Below are 11,685 nucleotides of genomic sequence, written 5' to 3' on the forward strand. Positions count from 1 at the left end.
TATTAAATCAGTCGATTTAGTGATTAATTTTAAATAAATAAAAAAGGATGTATTAATTAATAAGGTAATTCTTAATTTTGTATATAAATAATGCGTATAAAAATAATTATAATGCAACATAGGCAACCCAATATACTTTAATCAAAATTTTAAAATTGCTCTAATTTATTTAATGATTTATTTTAATGGAAAATAATGAGATAAATAATAAATAAAAGGCGCAATATTTCCAATAGATTTTTTTATTAGTTATTCTTGTCATAGTGACAAATCTCTATCAGAACGTATTATGTTTAAATGCATTAAATTATTAAATACTCCCAGCAAATATGCCTAATAGAGCAAGTAGAGCATTTTGCCATCCCTTTTTTAACTAACAAACCTACAACAATAACGTACTTTCGTTTTTCTCTATCCGTTTTTTTTTCTGTCGATATTCACGGTTTATGGCCCGCAAAAAAACGCCCGAGCAATCATCCGGTTGCAGTCACAGCTCAATATGCACAAATATTCACCATTGATTTATCGGTTAATTAATCATTATTGACCCAACTCGTCTTTCTCTCTAACGGCAAAGCAAACGTTCATTACAAGAAGATTCATTTTCGAACACTTCGGACACGGTTCCGTTAGAATAGGCACGAATTTTCTAACCATTATCACAGGGAGTATACGCATCTTAACACAATTCATAACTAATTTTTTAATAAAACCAAAAAGAGAACAATTTTTATGGACGATTCAAAGTTTTTAAATCTTCCATACAATTGATTTAAATCCACACTATTCAATTGATCCTCATAAAAACGCTCATCACTCGATTCAATCTGTGGTGAATCAAAAAAACTTTTAGGAAGGCACTAAAAGTTTTTAACGAGTTAATTTTTTATAAATAAAAAATAAATATGTGTATTAGAGGCATAAAAAATAAACATTAAAAAAAACTAATCTATATCTACAAGGCTATAAATAAACGTTATAGCCCATTTTATTAGAAAACTACTGTGATTCGAGATAGACTAGTCCGAGAATTGCAATCGAAATTAACTCTTTTTAAGCTTTAGTTGTAAATAATGATAAAATGAGGGGAATCACAGATTCAGAAATACACATAATTAAATAAATAAAGTGCTAATGAGGATCAAATATTAATTATAATAATCAGTTTTTGGGAATAATTAGTTTGTAAAATTTAACTATTTCAATAACTAACTAAAAAAAAATAATAAAGAAAAATTATAATGATTTTCTTTCTTTGTTGTTAATAATGACTAATTTTTTTAAGGAAATTGTCATTATTTACAATCACTGGTGGTTCAAAATACGATATTAAGTGATTTATATAGACGTAAAGAATTAAATATTATAAGTGGGGGAATGAATTTAGAACTGTATGATTCTTGTTTTAACTTGTCCAGGTGAATTTGTTTTCTCTCAAAATTATTACAGTTTTTATACTGAGATTTGGCAGTCCTTGAGAGTCTTCTGGAAAAGATATTTTTGATGCAAAAATAATTTTGGATCATCTTTAAACCAAACTATAACATTTTTAAGGGTTCAAAAAGAAAGTGATAATACTAAAAATCTAAAAATATTTAATCCTTTAATTATAAATCACTTTATACCAATAAAAAATAAAATAAGGCACAAAATAGGTGCCCACACTAACTCTTTTTAAGAACATTGATAAGAAAATCCGTTTTATTTTATTTACCATATTAATAATTATTTATATTCATTAAATTTTTGTTCCGTCCTGTAAAAAGGATAATCCTATTTTAATTCTCATTAATTTCCCTTTTTAATTTTTATTTCATTGTATCAAATTTAAACGCCTCGCGCTAAGAAGGTTTCCGTAAATTAAATCACGGATCGACTGCCATCAGTAACAATCGTTATAACTAAGCTTTGTATTTATTTCTTTATCTTTTTCAGACCTACGCGGTCCATAAACCACATTATTTTTTTTTTACAACTACATATACGTAATTATAAGATCAGTTAATATCACAGTCGTGCGTTTGCAGAATTTCCTTAGCGCCTCTGTACGTCGAAACAGCTGTAACTGCAACTGTGGCGGTCATAAATAAGATCCCACGTCTTACACTATATTTTTTTATTTATGTTTTTATCGCGGTTCGGTTGGAGGTGAATTAAATCGTTATTTAAGGAGCGATTTGTCGCGTCGCAGTCAATTTTTAATCTTTTTTTTGTGTTAACTTCTCACTATCGGTAATTATTTACCGTAATTTTTCGTGTAATCGCGATGCTATCATCTTCTTTTTGAGGGGATAGCAAAATATATCATTCATTTTTGAAACGTAACAAGGAGAAAGAAAACGAATCGTTTAAAATTAAACTTATTATGAAAGAACGAAACGAAAAAATCTAAATTAAAAAGGAGGGGTCAGATATTGTATATGTTACATTTATGTATGTTTTATAAAGGTGTTTGTGTGCGCAAAAGGGAACATAATTTTTTTTTAAATCGTTACAGTCTGATTACTTTTTTAATTTTTTTTTTGTTACTAAAATTACGATGATTTCCGTGACTCTAATCACCTACAATTACAATAATTATTCCGTAAATATTTTTTTTGTTTTTAATATTTTCAGGATGAGGATCATCCTACATCATTTTTGTTTCCCAAAAAAAATCCAGGATTAACTCAAAAATAAGAAAATGACAAATTAGATAAATAAAGTCGGCTTTTTATCATTTTTAAAAAATAATTATAATGCCCTAAAATATAACAAGTTGCATTGGGGGGTTCGTTCTAACTTTCAAAATCAATTGATACATCCTGGATCGTTTCCATTTCTTTTCTTTCAAACTAAAGGGGAGTAGTAATAGAAGTGTTTGTTTGGTATTTTTTAAGTTGTTATTTAACTTGTTATTTTAGTTGTAATAGCAGGCGTAATGTTGTACATGTGTATGAGTTATACGAGAAGGGGGAGCTTCAAATGTACGTTTCTATGAACGTTTCAATTAACGGCGAGAACTCGCGTTGTCATCACCCGAATTATCCCACCAGTCTTGTACGGTGCTGTTCGAGTTGTAGTTTCCACCATAATTTCCACCTCTATCGTTTCCATAATATCCTACACAAGAATATATTATACTTCTTGTATAATTAATTAATTAACACAACTAATTACCTCCACCATTGTACCCGTCATGTCCATATCCACCACTATTTCCGTTTGATCTTTGATTTCTGGTGTTCGAACCACCCCCCGATTGTTGACGATAATCTCTTGACCCGAATCCTCCACTACCGAAACGGCCCTTGCCGCCCCTGCGTCCGGAACTTGCGCTACGTCCATCTGCTGCTACACTTTCCAACCAATTCGGAATTTCTTGTTTGGCTTCCGCCAATAAATCCAATAAAGCCGACGCAAGATTGTGATTGCGTGAATTAAAGAATGAAGTCGCCAAACCTAAATTAATATAAAATTAATAAAAAAAAACTTATTATTAATTTTATTTTTTACCTAGATTTCCCATACGACCAGTTCTACCGATTCTATGTACGTATTCTTCAACATCAGAAGGCAAGTCGAAATTGATTACGTGTTTAACGTGCGGAATATCAAGACCTCTAGCGGCTACGGATGTCGCCACTAAAATTGGGGTATTTCCCGAACGGAATTGACGCAGAGCGTCTTCGCGTTCTCGTTGCGAACGATCCCCGTGGATCGATGTAACCGGATACCCGTCATTGTGCAGGAATTCTTCCAAGGAATCGGCACCTTTTTTCGTTTCAACGAAAACAAGGGTTAAACTTTCGGCTGAAGGTTGCGTTAATTCCGCTGCGTTTAACATGTCTAGCAGTACAGAACGTTTATCATGTTCTTCTACCCAAAAAACCTGAACATTAAAATATTATTATAATTTTATTTAAAAGTTTTAAATCATTTCATCGTTTCAATCAGCGATTATTTATTTATTAAACATATAACATATAAGAACCGACACAGAGCAGGGACATGTAGAGGACAAGTTGTACCCCTGAGGAGTTATAGGCCTTCAAAGTTGGGTCTTAAATTTTTAAAACATTGAATATTTTCGCAATACATTAAGCTAGAAAAACCAAATTTGGTATATGTTATAAGTGTACCAAAGGTATTAATTGGTAGCAAGTTGAGACCAATTAATACATTATTACCTCATTTCATGCGGAATTTAATTCTAAAACTTTTTTTACTCTTATTATTTTTTAAAAAACATTCTATTTGTCAAGTTTGACGTACAATTTCATAGCCGACTGCTGAAATTTAGCTTATTTTAAATAACATTACGAAATAAGTGTCTTTAGTTATTTAAGTTTTTTATGAAAACGACAAAGTTTTTTTCTTTATACGTTAAGTAGTACTTTTGAAAGAACTTATAAGGGTTAGAAGTTTGGGATAGAAAATATATTTTTATATATTCAAGTTTTTTTTAAAAGAACTTTCTATTCATGTTCAATGAGCTTTACTATCCTTACTCTATCTAAATAATACAAAAGTTGAGATAATTACATGTATGTATAAATATTTATTAATAATGAGTTAAAAGTAACTGACAAAAAATGGTTTATCACAAATTGTACTACATTTTTATTCAATGTATTGTTGGCAATAATGAAAAACATGGAAGAACACAAAGATTGTTTACACCATGCATAAGTTATAACAGCTAGGAGAAAGTAGCTTTCCATCTGCAAATATGATGGGTTGAATTGTGTAGTCAACAACACATTGAATAAAATTAATTTAAAAAAATTAAACTAATAATGTTTATACAATTTGTAATATTCTACCATTTTTTCAGTTGCTTTTTAACTCGTTATTAATAAATATTTTATAATTATCTTAATTTGTGTGTTATTTAAATATGTAGAATAAGGATAGTGAACCTCATTGAATATATATTTGAGTTCTTAAAAAAACTTAAATGTATATTCAAGATTTTTGTGTATGAGTAGGAAAATTATTAGCGCAAATATATTTTCTACACCAAACTGTTAACCCTTATATGTTCTTTCTAAAGTACTACTTAACATATAAAAAAATCATCGTGCTAAATTGCACCAAAATCGATAAACAATACTCCCAAAAAAAATTATTTTTAGGGTAGTTAACCCCAGCCACCCTTAAATGTCGTATAGGGCTTATTTTACAGTGTCAACCTTAATTTACAACTAATTTACGGTTTTCTTTAAAATATTGTTCAAAAATATAACAGGTTAATCACATTATTCTTAAGGAAAGGGATTATCTATTACACCCCCTAACTTTGCAACGGATGGTCAGAGGCAAATTAAAAAAAACACGTAATTAATATTTTTAAACGTACTATAGCCGCCAAAATCGACTTGGTAGTTTTTAAATTACTCCAAAAAAGTAGGGGTAGCTTACCCCCTGAAGCCCTCAAATATATGTGTGATATATCAATGAAAAGCTCTTTAAAAATGAATATCAGTTTACATTTACCCCGATTTCCAACCCTTATAACTCGCCCCAGGGGCTTTATTAGCATGTATAAAAAAATGCGTAAACCTTATTTTGACCCATACTATCGCTATACCAAATTATAACAAAATCGGTGAGGGACAGTTCAATCAGTAATTTATTGTCCTCTACATGTCCCTGCTCTGTGTCGGTTCTTATGTGAATCACTCTGTAGTGTTAATAATCTTATTGAGACTTTATCAGGTAGAGTTGTTTACAGATCAACTTACTTTTTGAGTAATATTTTCGGACGTAGAACCGACACGACCGACGGCAAGGAAAATATAATTATCCAGGAAATCTCTAGCAAGCATCTGAATGGGGTGGGGAAAGGTAGCCGAAAACATGAGAGTTTGGCGATCGCCAGTGCGCGGCATCGGCTCCTTTTCGAGAATATTTCTGATTTGGACTTCAAAACCCATATCCAACATACGATCGGCTTCGTCCAACACCAGGTACTTGCAGTAATCTAACCCAATTTTACCTCGCTCAATCATATCGAGAAGTCGACCTGGAGTCGCCACCAATAAGTGACACCCGCGGTCTAAATCCTTCATTTGATCACCTACATTAGCTCCACCATAACTACAACAAAGCTTCTTTTATTAAAAAGTTTTAAAATAAATTAATTAAAAAAAATCAAATTTTATGAAAATCAGATTATAAAAATCAACATTAATTTTAATTCTGTTGGGAAAAGAAGACTAAAATGTTACAGAATCATCATGTTCATCTTTTTATTTATTAATTAATTTTAATTTTTGATTAACTTACACTACACATGGTCTGACTCTGGATCTATAGGCGAATTTCTTGCTCTCATCGTAAATCTGCGTGGCTAATTCGCGCGTCGGCGCTAAAACGAGCCCAAGAGGGTATTGTTTACGGCGGTAGCTGCGCGGCAAGTTGTTCGGGGGTCCACGTTCGTACATTTGGTTGAGTATGGGCACAAGGAACGCGGCCGTTTTTCCGGAACCGGTTTGCGCGCACGCCATCACATCTCTTTTACTCAAAATGATTGGGATTGCGTATTTTTGCACAGGAGTTGGTGTATCATATCTTGCCATAACAATATTTTGGCGAATTATTTCTGTCAACTGTACTTCCTCAAACTAAAAATAAAACATAAAAATAAGTTTATGAAATAGAGTAGATGAAAATATTACTTACAGATGTAATGTGTCTGGGGACTTTATCGCCGGTCGCCTCGACGGGTATATCCTCATATTTACTAAAGTTGATGCCCGTATTTCCCGTGCCAAATAATTCGAGTTCAATACGTTCGTCGCGCGGCAACGGCACCGTCCAGTCGTGGTCGTTGCGGCGACCGTCGCGGTCTGACCAGCGCGAGTTGTTCTCGCGGCGATCTTCACCCCAACGGCCGTTGTCTCGTGAGGGTTGTTGTTTTTCCGGTTCCTGCCAGCGATCGTTACGGGGCAGGTCGCGCTCGCGGTCGGGATATCGTCCGCCTCCAGCGCCACCACCGCCTCCTCCGCCACCGCGATTCCAGCTTTCGCGACTCTCGAACACATCACCATTCTGGTAATGATCTCGACCACCGCGGGATCTACCAAAATCTTTTCTATAAATTCACATATTTAAATAAAACCGATTAATAACCAAACGAACGCAGAGTACGAAAACGAGTTTGGTGCGATTGAAAACTTAAAATACATACCTAGTGTTAAAGCTGGAGAAATCGGCTTGACGTTCGCGATTATCACGTCCTCCTCTATTACTATACGAATTTCTACCACCGCTGTTGCGAGTATCTCCACGATCCTTGTCGGCGTTAGTGTCCGGCTGACTTTGGAGCTTGTTGCGCAAATGCGGGGGTATGTACCTGCCGCCGCCGCTGCGGCTCTGCAAGTCCAGACCAGCAAACTAGAAAGTTAAAATAAAATTATTATTTCGTACAAATTCACATTCATATTAAAAATTGTATTCATCATTTTCATACAAAATGTAATAGAACTGCCCAATTTGAAAATTACTGATTACAGAGTCAAAAGTGAAGTACTGAGAAGATGAACCACCTTCAGTTGAGGTTCCAATCTCTACCAAATATAAATCTCCAGTATCTGACAGTCCATCCTCGATATTAGAGATCACATATATTTAAATTGTGCGACATTCGAGATTGGAGTTTCATCAGGGTAATAGGTGATAGCCTTAGTGGTTGAACTTTGGCCAAAACCACAAAACCTTTAGTTCCGCACTTTCTAAAGTATTAATTTATATTGAGGATCCACGTCATCTTTTTTTTTAAAGGAGAGTAGGTAGCTAAATGATATTGACCCGATCACGTTTACTTCGCCTCCACTTCATCGAGTCGCATTTCCCAGACTGGCAAGACTGGTTAGAAGACTAAAACATGGAAATGCCTTGTCTTGCAATCTATTCGCAGTTGAACCTAAAACGGGCCATTAAATGCGTACGCAGAAGGCAGAAGATATAGTGATCATTGGGAGAACGCAACGAGAGGTACAAGAAGGATTCATCACTCTGAAGAATATTAATAATTGTAATAGGAGTAAGAGCATAGAAGAGTGCGCGGAATAGTGAAGACTGGAAAGATGTTCTCAAGCAGTCAACTAAAAATAAGAGAGCCTTATTTGATAATAAAACTGATAATTTTTTTGGTGATTCAATGTCAATTTCTTTTGAAAACATAAAATTAGTCATAGCATTACACTACGATTTAATCGATTTGAAGACATAAATTTGACAAATTATCACGAAATACCATAATCATAATGGAATTAGTGGTTGATGATGAAAAAATTTAAAAAAGTTCCATTATTTTCGTGGTTATAATCCTTACAATACAAAATCAATTCAATTTTATTTTGAAGGTAAGAAAAGGATTTGAAAGGAAATTTTGTAGGCTCCTTTAAAAGCCACGTTCAAATGCGTGACGTTTTTATTATAAATCTCTTTATACATACAATAATATTCATAGCATCATGTTACAGTAACTTAATCTAAATGAAAACAATGTAAAATAAAACAGAACCAGAAGTTGTTTTTAAATAGAAAATATTCAGATGCATTCCTATATTTAGTGTAAATATTAATATAAATGTCGATTTATGTCTAAGATTTTGAGGAATCGACCAAAATTAAAAACTTTATGTCATGGAAACTTTGAAGTCCAAGTATTTACATTTAATCTGTTATTCCAGAATCATAAAGGAGTCCTTCTTCCAGCTCGTTCATCGTTTCGTCTTTGTATTGCATTGTTTGTGTTTCTTGTGAAATCGAGTGCGCGCTTTCATGCGGATCTCGTTTCGAATGTGCGTTTGCTATTCTACTTGTTGACCAATGTTTACTCCAATCATACAAAATATACAAAATTGGTATAAATCCGTAATTAACGATAATAACAGCCAAAAAAGCTGTACCGTTAATTGTTATCGTTTTACAACATAAATGTTTTGGAGTGAGATTCTGCACTCAAGCAGTTCATCATATTTTTTTCATATCTTCTACAGACTTGGAAGACCGAAAGCCAAGTGGAACTACAATGTGAGAGAGATCTTGGAAAATGTTGGTAAGTCCTAGATTGAGGTAATGATGTTGGCAGGTAAGAGAGAAGGGTGGAACAATTTCTTACAAAAACAGTATAAAATCAAAGATCAAAATATGATCATTTTTTCTGACAGAGAGTTGTCTACAGCGTCAAAATGGGATTTTTTGACACAATACCTTGTGTGCCCAAGAGTATGATCACTCTGTACTTGGATCTTAAACAGTTAATCAACCTTCCTAAGTAATATCTTTCCCTTTTTAACCTAAACATACTAACTCTTTAACAATCTTTCCAAGCTCCTAGCTATATTTCACAGATTTATTAACATCAACATTATTAATTTGTTTATAATACCAATAAATACAACTTTAATAAGTACAATTTCACTCAGCTTTTTATGCACTTTATTATTAAACAATATAGCTATCTCATTCATTAAGTTATTGTTCTTCTTCCTTTAATTTCTCTCCTCATAGGCACAACATCTTTGTAACCATTTATTAATATCTGATTATTCTCTTTCCTCACTCACCATTTTATTCATTATTAATCAGTATTAATAATATAAATGTTAAGAAATAGGAGTGCATACCACGACCATTTGGTAATGGAAAGGATCTGCTACAACACCAGGAGTAAAAAAAAAAGGAAATATACTTTAATTTAGTTTTAAATTAAAAAATACATCAAAAACTGTAAACTTACCTTCATATATGTTGAGATTACAATCAAAATAACACAATGTTGAGGATTTTTTTTTCTTTGGCAGCTGTCAATGTCATTTTTATAACCAAAAACGATAATTGAGGTTATGTCTAAGTAAAAAATGACAGGACATGTCAAAAAAAATCAAATTTGATTTAATTATTTAAAAAAATACAGCATGTAGAATATAATGAATCACATTTAAAGTTCATTAATTAAATTCCATAAATAATTCTTAATTTTGTATGAATATGATGAATTTATAATTTTCTGAGAGACCTTTAATTCGTATTAATCATCACGGTTTGTTTAAAATTGATTAAGTTACTTAATATTGATTTCAAAAATTAACCAATTGATACCTTTACTTATATCTAAATCCTAAATAACATTAGCAGCACAACATCTAATATCAAATAACTCGAAATGATTGCTTCACTTTTATCTAGCCCTATCTATTAATATTCTTTAATATAAGAGTACTAACGATAATAATAAATCCCCAATGGAAATAGTAATTAAAACCTTCCAAGCTAGTGTTTATACAGTGGAATTTTTTCAATTATAATGCGCACTTAGCGATTTTAAATCGCTTGCAATGGCTATTTTAGTAATTACATCTCCTGAATTGTGGCAGCTCTAAACAACAAGTCTATCAGAGTTTGATAACGGCAATTCCGTTATTCTAGGAATCGCTGGTCAAGCAATATAAGTTCTAAATGACACATGACATAACAATAGGAAGGAATATTAAGTTACGACTCCACGGTGGGATAATTATAAAAAAATTGTTGCCAGTATTAAATGTTAAACCTTTTTAAAGGCATTTTTCTTAGATTTTCGTTTAATTTGTTAAGGTCAAAGGGAGGATGTAACGATTAAAACGCATGCGATCGATAACGTGTGCTATAGCCGACCTCCATTGTTCACATTTTCCGGAACGAAATCGACAGAAAATAACTTGAGAAAAATCGTATAAAAATCACACGAACATCGCAAAATCGTTTTTAAATCGAAATCCACATTAATTTGAAGTAATCTAATAAAATTTCCGTTTTAAAACGTACCTGCTGCTCTAGACCTGATCCATTGTGGTTGGGTGCATTACTCATATTACTTCAAATCAGTACTTTTTGTGTTGTGGGTCGTGTACCCTGGGCTTCTACTGGGTTTGGCGTTTGCTTGCTCTTTTTTTTAATAGAATCTTCTTTCCACACGATCAAAACCAACAAACTATTCCGTGCTGTCTCTATGTTTCAAAATTAGTTACGAAGCGCGTGTCTCGCACTTGAAAACGTTTTAACGATTCTTCTCACAAAAGGCGAGTCGTGTTTCGCAAAAACTCGTCGTCGTCGTAGTGGTAATGAAGGGAAGAGCGTGAGCGTGAATCAGTTTTGGGGCGATTGTGCGCAAGCGCCGAAGTAAAATGGCCGATCGTCGGTTTAGTTTCGCTCGTTTTAACACAAACGCGAGCAGATGGCGCTCCCGATGTTTACCGCGTTTATTCAAAAAAAAAATCAACTTTTTTCGAAAAAATTAAACTTTGCAACTTTTAAACGAGTTTCAAACGATTTTTTTTTCAAGCTGATGATGAACGTTATTTGATTCTTGACTTACTGATGACCGATTGATGATCACGAAAGGACAAAACTGTGTGACTTGAAGGAGTTTTTTTCAGGAATACAACTGAAGATTTTTTAATTTGTGATGAATGAGAGAAAATGTCATTTGGGATTTTTATGGGAGAATGACAAGGAATTGTCAGTTTTTTTCTTTTGTTCATTTATATTAATTCATTTATATACCGGGAATTTCATATAACTCGTAATGTATGAATGTAGTACAAATAACCATAGTTACGAAACTACTAGACACTTGCACTGTCCCACATAAAATGTAACAAAGCTTAATAGTACAGGCATTGGGTAGTTTTGCAATGGAAAAGTTTTGCT

At 32.9% G+C, this 11,685-nt stretch overlaps 1 protein-coding gene and 1 long non-coding RNA gene across 4 annotated transcripts; both read right to left on the minus strand.

The window, feature by feature from the left end:
- Positions 1–226: 226 nt before the first annotated feature.
- On the minus strand, positions 227–11,467 carry LOC111421123 (ATP-dependent RNA helicase bel). Of its 3 annotated transcripts, none has more exons than XM_023054264.2 (8): positions 10,801–11,465; positions 7,175–7,380; positions 6,667–7,063; positions 6,271–6,608; positions 5,727–6,081; positions 3,496–3,871; positions 3,160–3,441; positions 227–3,102 (listed from the first exon to the last, which is right to left on the minus strand). In XM_023054264.2, exons 1-8 carry the CDS (start codon positions 10,843–10,845, stop codon positions 2,990–2,992), a joined length of 2,112 nt encoding a protein of 703 aa, XP_022910032.1. In that variant the 5' UTR covers positions 10,846–11,465; the 3' UTR covers positions 227–2,989. The 3 variants fall into 3 exon arrangements, with proteins under 3 accessions (XP_022910032.1, XP_022910031.1, XP_071052362.1); XM_023054263.2 differs by having other exon boundaries at positions 6,667–7,078; XM_071196261.1 differs by lacking the exon at positions 227–3,102 and having other exon boundaries at positions 3,152–3,441; positions 6,667–7,078; positions 10,801–11,467.
- On the minus strand, positions 7,480–10,794 carry LOC111421124 (uncharacterized). The gene is made up of 3 exons (XR_002707157.2): positions 9,734–10,794; positions 9,305–9,649; positions 7,480–9,242 (listed from the first exon to the last, which is right to left on the minus strand). It is a non-coding gene; the product is annotated as an uncharacterized lncRNA (long non-coding RNA).
- Positions 11,468–11,685: the final 218 nt, after the last annotated feature.

The sequence above is a fragment of the Onthophagus taurus genome, chromosome 6 (assembly GCF_036711975.1).
Source record: "Onthophagus taurus isolate NC chromosome 6, IU_Otau_3.0, whole genome shotgun sequence".
Classification (NCBI taxonomy): Eukaryota; Metazoa; Arthropoda; class Insecta; order Coleoptera; family Scarabaeidae; genus Onthophagus; species Onthophagus taurus.